The 21,254-nt window shown below is 45.9% G+C and overlaps 1 protein-coding gene across 1 annotated transcript; it reads left to right on the plus strand.

The window, feature by feature from the left end:
• Positions 1 to 5,555: 5,555 nt before the first annotated feature.
• On the plus strand, positions 5,556 to 19,345 carry LOC129707187 (uncharacterized). Its single transcript, XM_055652003.1, has 3 exons — positions 5,556 to 5,791; positions 9,940 to 10,015; positions 14,035 to 19,345. The coding sequence occupies exons 1-3, from the start codon at positions 5,708 to 5,710 to the stop codon at positions 16,983 to 16,985; spliced, it is 3,111 nt and encodes a 1,036-aa protein (XP_055507978.1). The 5' UTR covers positions 5,556 to 5,707; the 3' UTR covers positions 16,986 to 19,345.
• Positions 19,346 to 21,254: the final 1,909 nt, after the last annotated feature.

A 21,254-nucleotide genomic window follows, 5' to 3' on the forward strand; every position in this document is an offset into this window, starting at 1 on the left:
GTGGAGGCCAAGTCAGTGGATATTTTTAGGGCAGAGATAGATAGATTCTTGATACAGGTGCCAGAGGTTATGGGGAGAAGGCAGGGGAATGGGATTAGGAGGGGGAGATTGATCAGTCATGATTGAATGGTGGAGTAGACTTGATGGGCCAAATGGCCTAATTCTACTCTAATCACTTATGACCTTATGAGATCCTTCTTCAGATTGAAGGAGGGTCTCGACCTGAAACATCACCTATTCCTTTTCTCCAGGATTAAAACAGTGTTTGATAGGGTAGACTTAGAGAATATAAGACATTTGGAAGGGAGGCCGGAACTGAGTTTATACATACATCATTCATTTGTACTACACTTAAAGAGTGATTGGGGTGTGAGATAAAGATAAACTATAAAATAATATATGTGTAGGAAGGAACTGCAAATGCTGGTTTAAACCGAGATCGATACAAAAGGCTGGAGTATCTCAGTGGAACAGGCAGCATCTCTGGAGAGAAGGAATGGGTGATATTTCAGGCCGAGACCCTTCTTCAGACTGAAAGTCACAGGAAAGGGAAAGCAGAGATACAGATGATGATGTAGAAAAATATTGAACAATGAATGAAAGATATGCAAAAAAGTAATGATGATAAAACTAACAGGTCATTGTTAGCCATTTGTTAGGTGAGAACGAGAAGCTGGTGTGATTTGTGTGGGGGGAGGATGGAGAGAGGGAATACAGGGGTTACTTGAAATTAGAGAAATAAATATTCATACCACTGGGTTGTAAGATGACGAGCAAAATATGAGATGTTGCTCCTCTAATTTGCGTTTACTCACTCTGATAATGGAGGAGGCCTAGGACAGAAAGGTCAGTGTGGGAATGGGAAGGAGAATTAAAGTGTTTAGCAACTGGGAGATCAGGCACATCCAGGTGGACTGAACAAAGGTGTTCAGCGAAACGATCGCCCATCCAGGTTATAGTAGATGTGGTTGGAGGAGGTGCAAGTGAACCTCTGCCTAAACTGAAAGGACTGTCAAGGTCCCTGGACAGAGTCTAGTGAGGAGGTATAGAGACATGTGTTGCATCTCCTGTTGATACAGGGGAAAGTACCTGGGGAGGCAGTAGTTTCGGTGGGAAGGGATGAGTTAACTTGGTAGTTGCGGAGAGAACATTCTCTATAGAAGGGGGAAAGGGATGGAGATGGGAAGATATGACTAGAGGTAAGATCCCAATTGAGGTGGTGAAAATGTAGGAGGATTATGTGTTGTATGAGACGGGGTACAAGGTAAGGACTTGGGAGACTATGTCCCTGTTGCGACTAGGGGGAGGGGGAACAAAGGCAGAGCTGCGGGATACCGAGGAGACAGAGGGCCTCATCTATGATGGTAGAGTGGAACCCACATTCACTAAAGAATGAGAATGGTATGGAACACCTCATCTTGGGCACAGATGTGGTGCAGATGGAGGAATTGGGAGTAGGGGATAGAGTCTTTGACGGAAGCAGGGTGGGAAGAAGTGTAGTTGAGATAGTTGTGGAATTCAGTGGGTTTGTAATAGATGTCAGTCGATAGTCTATCTCCTGTGATGGAGACTGTGACATCATAGTTGCTATTTAGGAAATGCAGTGAAGATACACTGGACCTGCTGAATGTTTCCAGTATTTTCAGTTTTTAATTTCACTGGGCCAGTGCGTGCATGGTGATACAATCTGGTAAGGAAATGTGGGAGTATCAAATGGGATTATTGTAGGATTGTTTTCAAATGGTCAGCTTTGACTCAGTGGGCCAAAGGACCTTTTTTCCCTGTGCTCAATGGAAGTTGACCAATTCCTGCTCCAAATTCTTACATTATTATGGAATATTCTACCACAAGGAGCATCTGAGACGAAACAGAAACCAACTAAATGCAAAAGGGGGAAATGATTACATGGTAGTGTTATTGCAGTTGGATGAATAAGTGATGAACAAAGTAATTGGGTCTAAAGATAGATACAAAATGCTGAGAAACTGAGCATCAGAGGAGAGGGAGACTAGAGATATGGGGAAGCATAAGGTGTGAAGAAGACAGATCAAAGCAGACGATGATCAAGGAATGTAGAATGGATCATTGTTATCCCAGTCTGAAGACGGGTCTCAACCTGAATCGTCACCCATTCCTTCGTTCCAGAGATGCTCCCTATCTGACTTTTTCGGCATTTTGTGTTATCTTTAGTGTAAACCAGCATCTACTGCTCCTTCCTACACATTGTTAGCTAATTATTGGGATTGACTTTGAACAATCCCTGTTCCAAGTGTACACTGGCCCTATCCCAGAAGTCTATCACCATTACATTGACCACTGCATTGGTGCAACCTCTCCACCCACGCAGGTATTCATGAACTTGATTAACTTCACCATCAATTTCCATCATGCACTCAAGCTCACTTGACCATTTCCGACATCTCCCTCCCTTTTCTTGATCTCCCCATCTTCATCACAGAAGATAGACTATTGACTGATGTCTATTATAAACTTCTGACTCTCACAACTATCTGGATTACACTTCTTCCCACCCAGCAAAAACTATCCGCTACTCCCAATTCCTTCTCCTACACCGCATCTGCGTCCACGATGAGGTGTTCCATACCAGGACATCCTAGATGTCCTCATTCTTCCCCTCTTCCATCATAGATGAGGCCCTCACATGTGCCTCCTCGGTATCCACAGCCCCGCACCTGCTACCCCCCCTACCCCCCCCCCCAAAAGGGACAGAGATCCCCCAAGCCCTTACCTTTCAGCCATCAGCTGTTGCATACAACGCATAATCCTCCAATGTGATCCCATCACTAGTCTCATCTTCCTATCTTTACCCCTATCCACTTTCCGCAGAGACTGTTCCCTCCATAACTCCCTGGATAACTCATCCCTTCCCATCAAAACCACCCCTCCCCAGGTACCTTCCCCTGCAACCGCAGAAGATGCAACATCTGTCCCTATACCTCTTCCCACAACTCTGTCCAGGGACCGCAACAGTCCATTCAGGTTAGGCAGAGGTTCACTAGTACCTCCTTTCTGTCCTGGGCCTCCTCCATTGTCAGAGCGAGGCCAATCGCAAATTGGAGGGACAGCGCCTCATATTTCACTTGAGCAGGTTAAAACCCAGGGGTATGATTTCTCCAACTTCAAGCAACCCCTACGTTCCCCCTCTCGCTCACCATTCCTCCCCCACCCAAGTTTGTACTCGGTTCACCTTAGCCCACAGCTCACAATGGCCAGTGTTATTTTTTGCTCATCTTTCATTCATTTGTTCTATATCTCTCTACATTTATCAGTATTTATTGCTTTCAGGTATTGTCCATATTGTATTTTATGTATTTTTTGTCTGCTTTTGTTCTGAATGTGTGGGTTTGTTGGTTGTTGGCTTCTGGACATCTGAATTTCCCTGACGGGATCAATAAAGTATTTATTATTATTATTATTATTATTATTATTATTATTACAGTCTATATCTCTCGTTTCCCTTTCGCCTGACTCTCAGTCTGAAGTATATCAACGTGTCGATGGTGGAAAGGGTCAAGAGCTTCAAATTCCTGGGCGTGCATATTTCTGAAGATCTCTCCTGGTCCGAGAACACTGATGCAATTATTAAGAAAGCACATCAGCGACTCTACTTCCTGAGAAGATTACGGAGAGTCGGTATGTCAAGGAGGACTTTCTCTAACTTCTACAGGTCCACTGTAGAGAGCATGCTGACCGGTTGCATTGTGGCTTGGTTCGGCAACTTGAGCGCCCAGGAGTGGAAAAGACACCATAAAGTAGTAAACGCTGCCCAGTCCCTACCACTGAGTGGATCTATCACAGTCGCTGTCTCAAAAAGGCTGGCTGCATCATCAAGGACCCATACCATCCTGGCCACACACTCATCTCCCCGCTACCTTCAGGTAGAAGTTACAGGAGCCTGAAGACTGTAACGTCCAGGTTCAGAAATAGCTACTTCCCCACAGCCATCAATACAATACAATACAATTTATTTGTTGTCATTTGAACCTCATTGAGGTTCAATTTACACAGACCAATCACAGTGAATCTCCTCCTCACTGTGATGGAAAACAAAGTCTTATCTCTCCCCTGCACTCCCCATTCTCCTCCCGATGTCAGAATCAAAGCCCCCGGCCCCCGGCGGGCGATGGTAAGTGTCCCCGAGGCCATTAAAACCACGCCGGGTGATGTAAGGCCACGCTCCGGGTCTTGGTGCGTAAGCCCCGAAAAGCGGTCTCCCAGCAGGGACCCGCGGGCTCCCGGTGTCACTGTCCACCAGACCTGCGGTAAGCCTCCGAATCTCCGGGGTCGGGCCGCAGCAGCGCGCTACCACAGCTCCTCCCTCTCCAAACTCGGCCAGCTCCGCGATTGTGGGTAAGTCCACAGCTCCGCGACTGGAGCCCCAGGTCGTTCCGGTTGGAGGCCGCTCCGCAGTGCTCGGCCCTGTGAGGAAGGGGTTAATAGGGATAATTGATTTAGACTAAGGCCTGAGAAATAGCTGAGAGTAGATAAGCAGGAAGGGTGATGATGAGCTCTCAGCACATACACCCGACTGCGTTCGGCTAGATAATAGCAGCAAGTACAGATGGTGACATTTCAAGGATGAGAGTCAGAAGATAACCACAGTCAGGCAAGAACATAACGAGAACTGGGGGAAAGGGCATGAACTACTCTGTACTGCGCTTGCTTAATAAGATAAATGAATATTGCAAAAATGCCCAGCAATACAAGATGTCTCATTTAAATGCACATGCGATGTATGATGAGGGCGGCACCGGGGAGGTACCTGTAGATTGTGCACCTTAGTGCTCCGATTGGAAAGAGCCCGAAGGGGAGGAATTAAAGGTGTGACAATTGTAGACTTGTTAATAAAATATACTTGTTTCTCTGAATTTGTCTCTAGCATCGTGATTGTGAGCACTCACATTTCCATCTCACAGCCCCAACGACAACGGAGACCCGACAAAGAAAAGGTCGGGTTCTCCTTACAGGGAAAAGATTTTAAAAGCTTCCCCGCCCCCCACACACATACCCAGTTAAAAAAAAAACTACATCCAAACGAGACAAAAAATAATAAAAAAGGCAGACGGATTGCAGAGGCTGCTGTGGCGTGAGTCGTGCCGCCCACCCGAAACTCATCAGGCTATTAAGCTCAACTGAAACAAATCTCTGAACGCTAATAGACCATTATCTGTTTATTTGCACTTTATCTGCTTATTTATTGATGTGTGTATATATTTATATAATGGTGTATGGACTCAATGATATGATATGTTCTGTATTTGTGCCTACTATAATCCGTGGTGCTGATGCAAAGCAAGAATTTCATTGTCCTATCTGGGACATATGACAATAAACTCTAAACTAAATTAAAGAAGGATCTCCAACTGAAATGTCACCCATTCCTTCTCTCCACAGATGCTGCCTGACCCTCTGAGTTACCCCAACATTTTGTGCCTATCTTCTGTATGAAGCAGCACCTGCAATTCTTTCCTACACTTTGTGAGCTGAATATTGGGCCTAAAGATTTACTATGGTGTAGCATTAGACTACAAGTCCCAGAATGCCAGCTTCAGCCCAGGGCGGGGACAAGTGTGATTGACATTGCCTTCGCCAAACCACTCTGGCTCAGAGCATCCTCCGGCCAATGAAGCGAAGGGGGAGTTGCTGAGAGACATCGCCTTGCAGCTGGTCTGGGGCTGCAGTGAAGATGGCGCGGGAGTCGGAGAGAGTGGTGGATTACCTGACTGAGGTGGAGTTGCTGGCAGAGAGCGTGATAGCAGACAAGCAGCAGGTACGAGGAGAGGAGAGGAGAGGAACCGGGCCCTGCACGGCCTCTGGGGGGATTGACTGGCCTGGGGAGAGAGGCCCCGGACAGTCCAACCGATAGACACAACAGAGAAGGAATGGGTGACTTCTCGGGACCCTTCTTCAGACTGAATGTGTCGGAAGGAACTGCAGATGTTGTCTGAGGAAGGGTCTCGACCATTCTTTCAGTCCAGAGATGCTGCCTGACTCGCTGAGTTACTCCAGCATCTTGTGTCTAACTTCTTCAGACTGGGTTAGGGGAGAGAGACACACACACGGATTTAAAAGTCAGAGTGATACAGTGTGGAAACAGACCCCAACTTGCCCACGGCCAGCATGTGCCAGCTACACTAGTCTCACCCAAAGATCCTCTGCTATAGGATCTTTGGTCCCACCTGCCTGCCTGCGCTTGGTCCATATCCCTCCAAACCTGTCCTATCCATGTACCTGACTGTTTCGTAAACCTTGGAATAGTCCCAGTCACAACTACCGTTAACCTTAGCTATATTTAAGAGGGAGTTAGATGTGGCCCTTGTGGCTAAGGGGATCAGGGGGTATGGAGAGAAGGCAGGAACGGGATACTGAGTTGGTTGATCAGCCATGATCATATTGAATGGCGGTGCAGGCTCGAAGGGCCGAATGGCCTTCTTCTACACCTATTTTCTATGTTTCTATGTTTACCTCATTTGGCAGCTTGTTCCACAGACCCACCACCCTTTGTGTGGAAAAAGTTACCTCTCAGATTCCTATTAAATCTTTTCCCCTTCACCTTGAACTTGTGTCTTCTTGGCCTCAATTCCCCTACTCTGGGCAAGAGATCTGTCAATCTACCCGATCTATTCCACGCTTGATTTTGTACACCTCTATAAGATTATACATCCTCCTGTGCTCCAAGAAATAGAGACCTCAACCTCTCCCTTTAACTCGCACCCTCTAGTCCTGGCAACATCCTCGTAAATCTGCTCTGAACCCTTTCAAGCTTGGCAATATCTTTCCTATAACATGGTGCCCAGAACTGAACACAATATTCTAAATGCGGTCTCACCAACGTCTTATATATCTGCAACGTGACCTCCCAACTTATATACTCTGACTCGGTGATTCCCAAAGTTTGATACCCGTGTCCCCCTTTGTAAATTTTCGTAAGCATCTTGTACCCCTCGTTAAAAACAATCGTATTTCATTGTAAAAGTCGATAAAAATTGCATACATTTTAATTTTGGATTAAGCTATGCATGTAAACAAAATTTTTCTATAATGTATAATTACTAGAATAAAATTAATAGAGTATCCATTAAATAAATTTTAAATTAAAATAATTTATCATCAATGTGAAGGATGAAATTGCTTATGTTGGGAAAATAACCAATGATCCATAATTGAGAATTTAAGGGCTAGAAAAAAGATTTATAATATTTATTTTACGTACAGTTCTATGTATCATTAAAACAATTATATCACTGAAAATGTAATACTACCTATTCCTCATTATTTTAACAAGCATCACGCTCACGATATTATCAAATAACTGAGTACTTTTATTGATATCTACTTCACCGTCTTAACTAAAACTTTTACCCATGGCCATTTCATTACTCTTTCTAAGTCGCAGACGCACATGAAGTGCAAACCATTCGGGCTGGGTGAGTGAGGCTGAACGAAAATTTACGAGTTGTCGTGCAGGAGTCTGCAAACTACCCAAATGCAGCAGTTATCACAACTCGAGTAGGAGAATTCATACGAAATATATAATTTATTTGCAAATATGTATGTTTAAAATAATTCGTAACCACAGTATTTTTTTCTAATATTGAATCTATGTTTCAGTGGTACATAGCTGAAAATTGCCGCGTACCCCCTGAAGACCTTTTGCTTACCACTGGGGAAACATTGTTCTAACTGATGAAGGCCAATGTGCCAAAATCCTTATCTACCTACGACTCGACTTTCAAGCAACCATGCACCTGCACTCCTAGATTCTTCTGCTCTACAATGCTCCCCAGAGGCCTACCATTTGCAGTGTAATCTTCACAACTATCTTCACTCTCTGCAAAACCACCCACTTTTGTATCAGCAAACTAGCTAATCTTGCCCTGTATGTTCTCATCCAAATCATTGATGTAGATGACCAACAGTAACGGGCCCAGCACCGAACCCTGAGGCACACCACGAGTCACAGGCCACCAGTCCGAGAAGTTACCTTCCACCATCACCCTCTGCTTCCTTCTGTGGAGCCAATTTGCTATCCTTTCAGCTATCTCTCCTTGGATCCCATGTGATGTGACCTTCAAGAGCAGCCCACCATGTGGAACCTTGTCAAATGCTTTACTTCTTCTTGCGTATGGCGTGCACAGCTTAAAGTTGCAGGACAACTTGGTCTATTTGATCTTATTTGATTGTGCATGCTGGGTTGGTTGCATTCGTCGAAACAGGGTGGACGACGTGAAGGTTGCAATCTTCCACCCCAAATGCCTTACTGAAATCCATGTATATAACATCTACAGCTCTGCCCTCATCGATTGTTTTGGTCGCGTCTTCAAAAAACTCAATCAGATTTGTGAGACACGATCTCCCATGTGCAAAACCATGCTGACACTGTATAACCTATCCCTCAGAATATTATCTAGTAACTTTCCAACTACAGATGTTAAACTCACCAGGCCAGTATTTTTGCAGCCCTTCGTGAAAAGAGCCACAACATTTGCCACCCTCCTGTCTTCTGGCACCTGTCCTGTATTTCAGGATGACTCGTAAATTTAAGGGAGTAAGGGAGGGTAAGGTGTGACAACAAGACATCAAAAGGGATGCAGATCTGGGAAAATGCGGGAAGAAACTGCAGATGCTGGTTTAAATCGAAAATAGACACAAAAAGCTGGAGTAACTCAGTGGGACAGGCAGCATCTCTGGAGAGAAGGAATGGGTGACGCTTCGGATTGAGACCCTTCTTTAGATTTGTTCAAAATGTAGAATTGCTTATTGTTAGCTCGGAGAAGGTTCTCCTTCTCTTAGCTAACTGTCTCTTTGCTAACAATGAGCTATTCTACATTTGATGTAGAATATGATGATGCTGCCTACTCCACTGAGTTACTCCAGCATTTTGTGTCCATCTTTGGTGTAAACCGGCATCTGCAGTTCCTTCCTACGCATTTCGGCCAGTCAAAAGGTGTAGGGAGGAACAGCAGATGCTGGTTTAAACCGTAGCTAGACACAAAAGGCTGGAGTAACTCAGCAGGTCAGGTAACATCACTGGAGTAAAGGAATAGGGGATGTTTCGGGTCAAGACCCTTTTTCAGACCAGTTTTGGCAATAGGCAGCTCATCCAGGCCACATATGTGTACTGCTTACCTTGACAATAATTAACTAAACTAAAGTAAGGTATATAAAATTATGAGGAGTATAGATAAGATTGACTATCATAGTCTTTTTCCCAGGATAGGGGGGACTTAGTGGGCAAAAATTTTAGGTGAGAGTAGATGGATTTTAAGGACCTGCGGGGCAACCTTTTCACACAAAGGGACTATGGATTGAGAATTCTGTAGATATGGGCACAAGAGGTGGTTGGATGAAGGATATGAGTAAAATGCTGTTATATGGGACCAGCTGAGATGGGCATCCATCAGCTTGGACAAGTTGGGCTAAATGAGCTTTCTGTGTGCTCTATGAATTTAGTTGCGTTTAAAGGTCATTGGACAAGTACATGGATAGCAAAGGTCAATCAAGATTGATATTGGCCAAATGCATGCAAATGTGGTGAGCTAACCTAGGCAACTTGGCTGGCATGGATGAGTTGGGCCTAAGGGCCTATTTCTGTGCTGAATATCTCTGACTATGACTTAATGTTGGCAATTGATTAGTCAACACCATTGTTGGTACGCATTTTGCAATGATAAGGTGGTAGAAGTTAATTATAAGGACTATGGCTTTTTATTTCAGATTTGCAATTCCCATGTTTTGTTATAATTCAGATTTGTTTTTCATATATGTGGACTGAAAATCTGTTCAACATTGGTGCGATATTCCAATGTTTCTTTTTGTAAATAAGGTTTGCATTCTGAAATTATCCATATTAGTATAATATTATTCTTGATTTACCAGAAATATGGTTGACATTTTTTTGCATCTGGTGAATTTCAGATCATTAGTCTGGATGCGAAGAGACATCAAAACCGAGAAGCACTGAGAGCACTGCACAATAGCAGCAAACAAACAGGTACAAATGCTAGCAGGGCAGAGTACCACAACTAATAGAGAGTTAGTCTCACAGCCCCAGAGACTGAGGCTCAAACCTAATTTAAGTGTGCTCTCTGTCTGGAGTTTGCATGCTATCCCTGTGATTGCATGGGTTTCCTTTGTGTGCTCTGGTTTCATAGTGTCATAGGGCCTCTTTCCTCACACATTCCAAAGACGTGGGTTAATTGGCCATCATAAATTGCTCCCAGTGAGTGTGTAATAGAATCTATTGGATGAAAATGCAGAGAGAATAAACAAAGTGGGACTAATGTAGAATTAGTTTAAAATAATGTTTGATGCTTGCCGCAGATTGAGGGGACGAAAGTTCTTTCTCTGTGCTGTCCATTTATATACGCAACAATAATTAGGCCTCAGAACTGTGCTGGGAAGTTTCAGGTGGAGGTTTAAAATTAGTCAGTGGATTGCAATCTTGACTATTTTTTACACTGGACATATGAATAATTTACTCAGTAAACAAGACATGAGTTGGCACAGCGGTAGAGCTATTGCTTTTACAGTGCCAGAGACCTGGCTTTGATCCTGGCTACCTGACGGGAAAATATATATTGTGGGTTCAATGATGAGGGAAACAGGAGAATTTATGTTGGGGAAAATGGCAGAAGAATTAAACACGTTTTCATGGAAAAGGATGATGTTGGAGATAATGGAGGATGATCATTTAATGTGAATGAGCTGCTGAAAGAAACTGGCAATGTTTTTTTTTAATGTTTGCTAAAGTTATTTGACTGAAGTCGGTAAATCTCCAGAAATTAACCTCCATCATAAGGTTTGGAAGGGTCTGTGGAGATGGAGAATGCATTTGGTTGTCATCTACCAAATTTTCAGAAATTAGGGAATAGTTCCCACAGATTGGTAAAGATATTCTCATAATTGATTGATAAGACATAGAGCAGAATTAGGTCATTAGACCCATTGAGTCTGCACCGCCAGTCAATTATGGGCTGATCTATCGTTGTCTCTCAACCCCATTGTCCAGCCATCTCCCTAGAACCTTTGACACCATTACTAATCAAGAAACTAGCAATCTCCGCTTAAAAAATACCCAAAGACGGCCTCCACAGCTATCTGTGGCATCGAAGTCCACAGATTCACCACTCTCTAGCTAAAGAAATTCCTCCTCATCTCCTTTCTAAGGTATGTCCTTTTATTCTGAGGCTATGCCCTCTAGTCCTGGACCCTCCCACTAGTGGGAAACATCCTCTCCACATCCACTCTATCAAGGCCTTTCATTATTCCGTCTGTTTCAATGAGTTTCAATGAGATCCACCCCTCATCCTAAACTCCAGCGAGTACAGGCCCAGCGATCATCCTAAACTGCCCTCATCCTAAACTCCAGCGAGTACAGGCCCAGAGCCATTACGCATTAACCCAATCATCCCCAGGATCATTTTTGTGAACCTCCTCCAAATCCTCTCCAATGCAGGAATGTTTTAAAGAAAGAAGACACAAGAGACAGCAAATGCTGGAATCGTCAACAAAAAACAAAGTGCTTGAGGAACTTAGTATGAAGAGGGGTCCCAACCTGAAATGTCACCCCTCCATTCTCTCCCCAGGTGCAGCTTGACCTGCTGAATTTGCCAGCACCTTATAGAAACATAGAAACATAGAAATTAGGTGCAGCCTTCGAGCCTGCACCGCCATTCAATATGATCATGGCTGATCATCCAACTCAGTATCCCGTACCTGCCTTCTCTCCATACCCTCTGATCCCCTTAGCCACAAGGGCCACATCTAACTCCCTCTTAAATATAGCCAATGAACTGGCCTCAACTACCCTCTGCGGCAGAGAGTTCCAGAGATTCACCACTCTCTGTGTGAAAAACGTTCTTCTCATCTCGGTTTTAAAGGATTTCCCCCTTATCCTTAAGCTGTGACCCCTTGTCCTGGACTTCCCCAACATCGGGAGCAATCTTCCTGCATCTAGCCTGTCCAACCCCTTAAGAATTTTGTAAGTTTCTATAAGATCCCCCCCTCAATCTTCTAAATTCTAGCGAGTACAAACCGAGTCTATCCAGTCTTTCTTCATATGAAAGTCCTGAATCCCAGGAATCAGTCTGGTGAACCTTCTCTGTGCACTCCCTCTATGGCAATAATGTCCTTCCTCAGATTTGGAGACCAAAACTGTACGCAATACTCCAGGTGTGGTCTCACCAAGACCCTGTACAAGTGCAGTAGAACCTCCCTGCTCCTATACTCAAATCCTTTTGCTATGAAAGCTAACATACCATTCGCTTTCTTCACTGCCTGCTGCACCTGCATGCCTACTTTCAATGACTGGTGTACCATGACACCCAGGTCTCGCTGCATCTCCCCTTTTCCTAGTCGGCCACCATTTAGATAATAGTCTGCTTTCCTGTTTTTGCCACCAAAATGGATAACCTCACATTTATCCATATTATACTGCATCTGCCAAACATTTGCCCACTCACCCAGCCTATCCAAGTCACCTTGCAGTCTCCTAGCATCCTCCTCACAGCTAACACTGCCCCCCAGCTTAGTGTCATCCGCAAACTTGGAGATATTGCCTTCAATTCCCTCATCCAGATCATTAATATATATTGTAAATAGCTGGGGTCCCAGCACTGAGCCTTGTGGTACCCCACTATTCACTGCCTGCCATTGTGAAAAGGACCCGTTTACTCCTACTCTTTGCTTCCTGTTTGCCAGCCAGTTCTCTATCCACATCAATACTGAACCCCCAATGCCGTGTACTTTAAGTTTGTATACTAATCTCTTATGTGGGACCTTGTCGAAAGCCTTCTGGAAGTCCAGATACACCACATCCACTGTTTCTCCCCTATCCACGCTACTAGTTACATCCTCGAAAAATTCTATAAGATTTGTCAGACATGATTTACCTTTCGTAAATCCATGCTGACTTTGTCCAATGATTTCACCACTTACCAAATGTGCTGCTATCCCATCTTTAATAACTGACTCTAGCAGTTTCCCCACTACCGATGTTAGACTAACTGGTCTGTAATTCCCCATTTTCTCTCTCCCTCCCTTCTTAAAAAGTGGGGTTACGTTTGCTACCCGCCAATCTTCAGGAACTACTCCAGAATCTAAAGAGTTTTGAAAGATTATTACTAATGCATCGACTATTTCTGGAGCTACTTCCTTAGGTACTCTGGGATGCAGCCTATCTGGCCCTGGGGATTTATCGGCCTTTAATCCATTCAATTTACCCAACACCACTTCCCGGCTAACCTGGATTTCACTCAATTCCTCCAACTCCTTTGACCCGCGGTCCCCTGCTATTTCCGGCAAATTATTTATGTCTTCCCTAGTGAAGACGGAACCAAAGTAGTTATTCAATTGGTCCGCCATATCCTTGTTCCCCATGATCAACTCACCTGTTTCTGACTGCAAGGGACCTACATTTGTTTTAACTAATCTCTTTCTTTTCACATATCTATAAAAGCTTTTGCAGTCAGTTTTTATATTCCCTGCCAGTTTTCTTTCATAATCTATTTTTCCTTTCCTAATTAAGCCCTTTGTCCTCCTCATTGCCCTTCCTCATTACTCAATACCCAGTCTAAAATAGCCTGCTCTCTCGTTGGTTCCTCTACATGTTGATTTAGATAACTATCCCGCATACGTTCCAAGAAATCCTCTTCCTCAGCACCCCTGCCAATTTGATTCACCCAATCTATATGTAGATTGAAGTCACCCATTATAACTGTTTTGCCTTTTGTAGATGGTTATGCGTGCAACCATATATGTAACTACCTCATTAGCATATCGTCCCTCCCACATTCTATAGTATAACTGTAGTGTCTGCATGTTCCCTCCCTGTTAGGTTCCAGTACGTGTGTAGACCAGTTGTGGTTAGTACTGGAACGTGTGTTATTAGTGTTTGAATAAAGACTTAGTTAAAGGACTATGGACGACGTCTAGTTTCCTTTACATGGTGTCAGACCCTGTAAATCTGCGCCTCTGTTTATCGGGTTTTTTTTATTTCGTTTATCGTGTAAGTGTGTGCTAGGATGGCTTCGTCGTGTCGCAAGCCTTCCCCGTTAGTTTTTGATGCTGACATCGCGGAGCGATGGGAGACGTTTGTAATGGACTACAATCATTATGTGAACATCGCACACCACAATGACCCTCCTGCTCTCAGAGCATCCTTGCTGCTGAATCTCGCTGGTCCTGATGCCATGAGGAGGGCTAACTCGTTTGAATACCGTCCAGCAGTCATGGACGCGGCTGACCAGGTTGTTGAGCCTGCTGAATCTCCTAACGACCCTGCCTGTCTACTGAGAAAGTTTACGGAGATCTGTGACCTGCCTTCAAATCGAATCTTGGAGCGAACACGTTTGTTCTCCCGCAAGCAGCAGCCTGGGGAGCCGGTGGAATGTTTCATTGCTGACCTCCGCCACCTGTCGCAGCGCTGTCGTTTTGGTGAGTTGCGTGACGAGCTCACGCGGGACATACTGGTTAATGGAATGCTTGATCAAAAGCTGCGAACTGATTTAATGCGGAAACCTGACCTCACGTTAAATGAAGCTGTGCATGCCTGCCGGTTGGCTGAGGTCGTTACTCCGGTCAGTGGGGAGAGAGGTTCTGGGAACCGCACCATCGCTGTGGCTACTCTGTCCGTGCCACGAAGGGCACCTAGCAATTCCAGACCACAGTCTCGCCCCCATTTTGCCCCCCGCCCCCAGGGTGCCAGAAAGTGCCCTAATTGTGGATATGGTCACTTGCCACAGGCTGCTTGTCCTGCTATCGGAAAAGCCTGTAACTACTGCAGGAAGCTTAACCATTTCGCGTCCGTCTGCCGTTCCCGTGGGAACGTGGCTCAGCCACCTCGCCAGGTGCTCAACAATCTCCAAAGGATCGACGATGTCCTTGATTCTCAGCTTGAAGAGGATTCCGCCCTCGAGTCCGACTCCAGCATTTCGATGGGGGATGCTAGTGTTTACGCTCTGCTGCACAACCAGACTCGACTCCCCGATCCATCGGTGCTAGTCACTGTCAATAACAAGACCTTCACAGCGAAGTTGGATACGGGTGCGAAGGTCAGTGTAATTTCAACAAAGCTCTTCCACAAGATAAGAAATAATGAGCAACTGTCTGCTGATCGCTCAGTGCTGCGAGCCTACGGTGGGGAGGAGCTGACTCCTGTGGGGAGGGTAACTTTCCACTGCAAGCTACAGAAGACATCTCGTGATTTATCGTTTTTTGTTTTGGACTGTGATTGTGTGCCTCTGCTGAGTAATCAGGCTTGCCAGGATCTGGGCCTGGTTGCATTTGACAGTACTGTCCATGAGGTGCGGGTAAAGTTAGACCCCGTGTCCGAATACCCCGATCTTTTCGATGACAAGTTGGGGAAGTTACCTCTCGTATACAAGATTGCCATTGACTCATCTGTCACCCCAGTGTGCCGTCCGTCTCATAGGGTTTCGTTTGCGATGAAGGACAAGGTCAAAGCTATGCTAGACAAAATGGTGAACCTGGGGGTCCTGGAAGCTGTCAGCGAGCCCACCAGCTGGGTGTCCACCATGGTCGCAACCATGAAGAAGGGCAAGAACGAGATTCGGGTCTGCATCAACCCGAAGGACTTGAATACTGCCATAAAGAGACCACACTACCCTATGCGGACTGTCGAGGATGTAGCTGCCCAGGTGGGCCAAGCCACCGTGTTTTCTGTTCTTGATGCCAGAAGCTCCTTCTGGCAGATTCCTCTGCACAGCAAGTCGTCCGACCTAACTACTTTCGCTACGCCTTTTGGGAGGTACAAGTTCCTCAGAATGCCTTTCGGGATTAGCTCCGCCAGTGAGGTTTTCCAGCGCTCCATGGAGCAGTTGTTTGCCGGGCTCCCATGTGCCATCATTGTAGATGACATCCTTGTGTACGGCCGGGATGTCGAGGAGCATGACCGTAATCTCCGCCGGGTCCTCGACCGCGCTCGTCAGATAAACCTCAAGCTGAATCCCTCCAAGTGCCGGTTCCGGCTGTCTGAGGTCTCCTACGTCGGACACATTTTCACCTCTCAGGGTCTGAAGCCCGACCCTGCTAAGACTACGGCTATTTCAGATTTTCCTGCCCCTGTTGATGTTGCAGGTCTGCAAAGATTTCTCGGGATGGTGAACTATTTGGGCAAGTTTATCCCGCGCCTCAGTGAACTCAGTGCGCCGCTGCGCCTTCTGACCAAGAAGGACGTTGCCTGGTCATGGAGCCCGCAGCACCAACTGTCTTTTGATGCTTTGAAAAAGAAGCTGATTGACACTCCAGTACTGCGATTCTTCGACCTCAAGCTGCCGATTGTCGTGACCTGTGATGCTTCCCGTTTTGGCCTCGGTGCTGCCTGCATGCAGATCTGCGAAGGTGATTCTCTGCTGCCTGTCTCGTTTGCCTCTCGCACCATGACTGACACGGAGCAGAGGTATGCTCAGATCGAGAAGGAGCTCCTGGCTGTGGTGTTTGCCTGTTCGAAGTTTCGGGATTTTCTTTACGGTGTGCGGTTCACAGTCGAAACGGACCACCAGCCGCTGGTTACTATACTCAATAAGCCCATTCATGCTGCCCCGGCCCGTTTGCAGCGGATGATGTTACAGCTGCAACGTTTTGAATTTGACATAGTGTACAAGAAGGGCACGGAAATGCATGTTGCTGATGCCCTGTCGCGGGCGCCTTTGTCCTCCTGTGCACAGCATCCATATGAACAATCTGATCTGCATGTCCTCAACGTGAATTTCGTCCCATCGAAGCAGTTGCAGACGCTGATTGAGCACACCGCTGTGGACTCTGACTTGCAGCAGCTGTCTGCTGTTATTCTGCGTGATTGGCCCTGCAAGCCACACTCCCTGCCTGCTGCCGTGAGGCCGTTCTTCCTGGCTCGGGACGAGCTCGTACTTCGGGATGGTATTGTCATTAAGGGTCACAAAGTTGTTATTCCTGCCTCGTTATATGCGCCTACTATACTGTAGGTATGTTACAAAACCTACCTGAATCGCCATTGGGAATCTGCCCACAGCCAGGTCCGCGATTTTGGCGCTGTTTGGAGGGGGCGGGTTTAAAACGCGATTTTTACTAGGCTGTACTAATCGCAGATGTTCAGCCTAGTAAATCATTAACGAAAAATCGCTGCAAGACCCGGTCGCAAAAGGTATTATTAGTTTTATAGGCCTCGATAATATAGTTATAATAGTTTAAAATTACTCTCTGATTCCGCAACATCTCGCAGCCCCAGGGTTTTATAAAGCAAACAATTAAAGGTATGTACCTTATTTTTACATTAAATGGGGCATATATATAACCCTATATATCAAGTTATCTATAGCGAGTAGTTCATTTTGGGCTTTTTATATCCCGCAGTATTTTTCTCGGCATTTGAGGGCACTAATCCAGCGCGCTGTCAACATTCTAAACCAGCGCGCGTTCACATGAACCCACTAGAAAGCAGATTTAAATGGGCATTTATTTACAGCAATTGAACACTAAATTCCTTCCATTTGGCCTATAAATTAATGTAAATTAGATATAAAAATCATGTTATATTGTGAATTATTTGTGAATAATCTTTGGACACTTAGGCTATTTAAAAATGTTAATCTTTCCTTAAGAAATGAGCCTTTGATTATCCAAGATCACAGCTTTTTTGTAATGTCCATTGAAAATCAATAGGGAACAAGATGCTAATTTCCGAGTATGAAAATGGCCATAACTTTTTTAATACTTGAGATATGAAAGTGAATTTGGTGTCAAATTAAACTTATTGTTATGCTTTATCTGATGGGATAAATTGCAGACTTGATTTTTAAAATCTCAAAATTTTGTAACATTGCTATATACTGCTGCACACTCCGGACACCCGGGCGCGGACGCAACCGTTGCCCATGCCCAAGGGCAATACTATTGGCCTGCTATGGCCAAGTACATCAAGGCTCGTGTTGCTGCGTGTGCTGCATGCAACTCCACGGCCCCTCACCATCAACGACAGCCCCTGCTACAACAGCCGGCACCTGAAATGCCCTGGTCTTCACTGGCCGCCGATATCTTTGAGTGGCGTGGGAAGAATTATCTGGTACTTGTTGACTCGTATTCATCTTGGTTTGATGTGGACCTTCTTCCCACCATCACCTCAGAGATGGTCACCAGTGAAGCTTCAAACTGACAACGGCCGGCAGTTTACTAGTGCTGAATTCGCTGCTTTTGCGACTAAGTGGAACTTTGCCCATTACACTAGCAGTCCGGAATTCCCTCAGAGCAACGGGCTGGCAGAACGTGCTGTGCGCAGTGCCAAGACTTTGTTGGAGCAGTCTCGTTTATCAAATTGTGATTTTTACCAAGGACTTTTGAATTTGCGCAATGTTTCTCGCGATGGGGTTTTGGGTTCTCCTGCCCAACGGCTCATGTCTCGCGTCCTCCGTCCTCCTATGCCTATTTCTCAACAATTGCTGACTCCTGCGGTTCGTTCCCCTGAGGCGGTCCACCGCCGCATCTCTCATCGCCATGAGATCCAGCGCCGGTCTCATGACAAGTCTTGTCGTCCTCTACCTTCCCTCTCCGCGGGCCAGGTGGTTCGCATGCAGACTCCTACCGGTTTTTCCAAGCTTGTAACTGTTGTAGGGCTGGCTGACTCCCCTCGCTCCTATTTGGTGGATTACGAGGGCACTGTATATCGTCGCAGTCGCCAGCATTTGCGTGCTGTCCGTGAGCCTCCTCCGCCGATCCCTTTCCCGTACACATCCACTCCTTCACCTGTCTCTCCCCCTCGGGCTATCCCATGTGCCCCTGCTGTCATTCCTGCGGCTACCCTACCCGCTCCTGTGAAACCTGATTTCGGTTCTCCTGTTCTTTCCCCACGGTCCTCTCCTGTCAGTTCTCCTTTTTCGTCCTCCCCTTCTAGTTCGTCTCTTGCCTCGCCGGTTTCTAGTCCCCGACCTGCTTTACTGCCTGTTCCGTCCCCCCGATCTTCGCTGCCTTTGTCTTTGGGAGAGGGGAGTGAGGGTGCTGTACGGACCCGCTCTGGCAGAGTTGTGCGGGCCCCTGATCGGTATGGTGATTATGCTTAGTTTGGGATGTTCACTTACCATTATTGTTATTATGTGCAGGTCTGTATAATTGCCTGCTGCTGCTGTTTATCTTACGGGAAGGGATGTAGATGGTTATGCATGCAACCATATATGTAACTACCTCATTAGCATATCGTCCCTCCCACATTCTATAGTATAACTGTAGTGTCTGCATGTTCCCTCCCTGTTAGGTTCCAGTACGTGTGTAGACCAGTTGTGGTTAGTACTGGAACGTGTGTTATTAGTGCTTGAATAAAGACTTAGTTAAAGGACTATGGACGACGTCTAGTTTCCTTTACACCTTTGTCGCACACATTTCTAATTTCCTGTTTGATACCATCTCCAACTTCATTACTACTGTTAGGTGGCCTGTACACAACACCCACCAGCGTTTTCTGCCCCTTAGTGTTTCGCAGCTCTACCCATACCGATTCCACATCCTCCAAACTAATGTCCTTCCTTTCCATTGCATTAATCCCCTCTCTAATCAGTAACGCTACCCCACCTCCTTTTCCTTTCTCTCTATCCCTCCTGAATATTGAATATCCCTGGATGTTCAGCTCCCAGCCTTGGTCACCCTGGAGCCATGTCTCCGTGATCCCAACTATATCATAGTCATTAATAGCTATCTGCACATTCAACTCATCCACCTTATTACGAATGCTCCTTGCATTGAGACACAAAGCCTTCAGGCTTGTTTTTACAACACTCTTACCCCTTATACAATTATGTTGAAAAGTGGCCCTTTTTGATTTTTGCCCGGGTTTTGTCTGCCTGCCACTTTTACTTTTCACCTTGCTACCTATTGCTTCTACCCTCATTTTACACCCCTCGGTCTCTACGCTCACACATTTAAGAAACCCTTTCCCTTTAACTCCATCCTCCACTATCCCATTCGACACCCCCCACCCCCTTATTCAGTTTAAAGCCACCCGTGTAGCAGTGGCAAACCTGCCTGCCAGAATGCTGGTCCCACACCTGTTAAGATGCAATCCGTCCCTTTTGTACAGTTCCCCCTTACCCCAAAACAGATCCCAGTGATCTAAGAATCTAAATCCCTGCGCCGTGCACCAGTTCCTCAGCCACACGTTCAGGTCCCGTATCTCCCTGTTCCTGCTCTCGACAGCACGGGGAACTGGAAGCAAACCGGAGATAACAACCTTATATTTTACAGGGATTTTTTTTCCCTGGTTGAGGTGTCTGGAACAAGGAGCTGCAAAATCAATGTTTCCCCCTCTACCCTCAAGCTCTGTGCCAAACAACTGGCACCAGTCTACACAGATATTTTCAATCAGTCTCAGAAAACCTGCACAGTACCCAAAAAGCCAAGGATTGCTGGTCTTAATGACTACAGGCCTGTCACACTTCCTCTGTAATCATGCAGACCCTTGAAAGACGTGCTGGCCCACCTGAAAAATATCACAAACCCCCTGCAGTTTGCGTACCGGGCCAATAGATCTGTGGATGGCACAGTCAACCTTGGCCTGCACTTCATCCTCCAGCACCTGGACTGCCAGGGGACCTATGCAGGATTTTGCTTGTAGATTTTAGCTCTGCTTTCAACACCATTGTGCCAGAGCTACTACACTCCAAATTCTCCCAGATGATTGAGCGTGAACCCCTCTGTCAATGGATCACCAACTTCCTGACAGACAGGAAGCAACATGTGAGGCTGGGAAAGCACATCTCGGACCCGCAAACCCTCAGCACAGGAGCATCGTAAGGCTGCGTACTATCCCCTCTCCTCTACTCATTCTACACCAATGACTGCACCTCCACAGACACCTCTGTCAAGCTTCTCAAGTTTGTGGATGACACAACCCTGATTGGACTGATCCAGGATGGGGAGGAATTTGCCTACAGACAGGAAGTGTCACAGCTGGCGTCCTGGTGCCATCGCAACAACCTGGAGCTCAATGTTCTGAAGACGGTGGAATTGATTATAGACTTTAGGAAAGCTCCCTCTACTACTCACCATTCCACTCACCATCAACAACACCACAGTCACATCTGTGGAGTAAACAAAGATCTGCACGGTGTTTTATACTGTGTCACTTAGTCACATTCCAAAGATGCTGGTCATGTTCACAAGATGCAGCCAATATACATCACTACAGGACAAGTCTGAGCTTGTCTCTTACCAGTTGGTTGTCTCTCTTATCAATTGGTAGACACATTTCA

Source organism: Leucoraja erinacea, chromosome 21, assembly GCF_028641065.1.
Source record: "Leucoraja erinacea ecotype New England chromosome 21, Leri_hhj_1, whole genome shotgun sequence".
NCBI classification, from domain to species: domain Eukaryota; kingdom Metazoa; phylum Chordata; class Chondrichthyes; order Rajiformes; family Rajidae; genus Leucoraja; species Leucoraja erinaceus.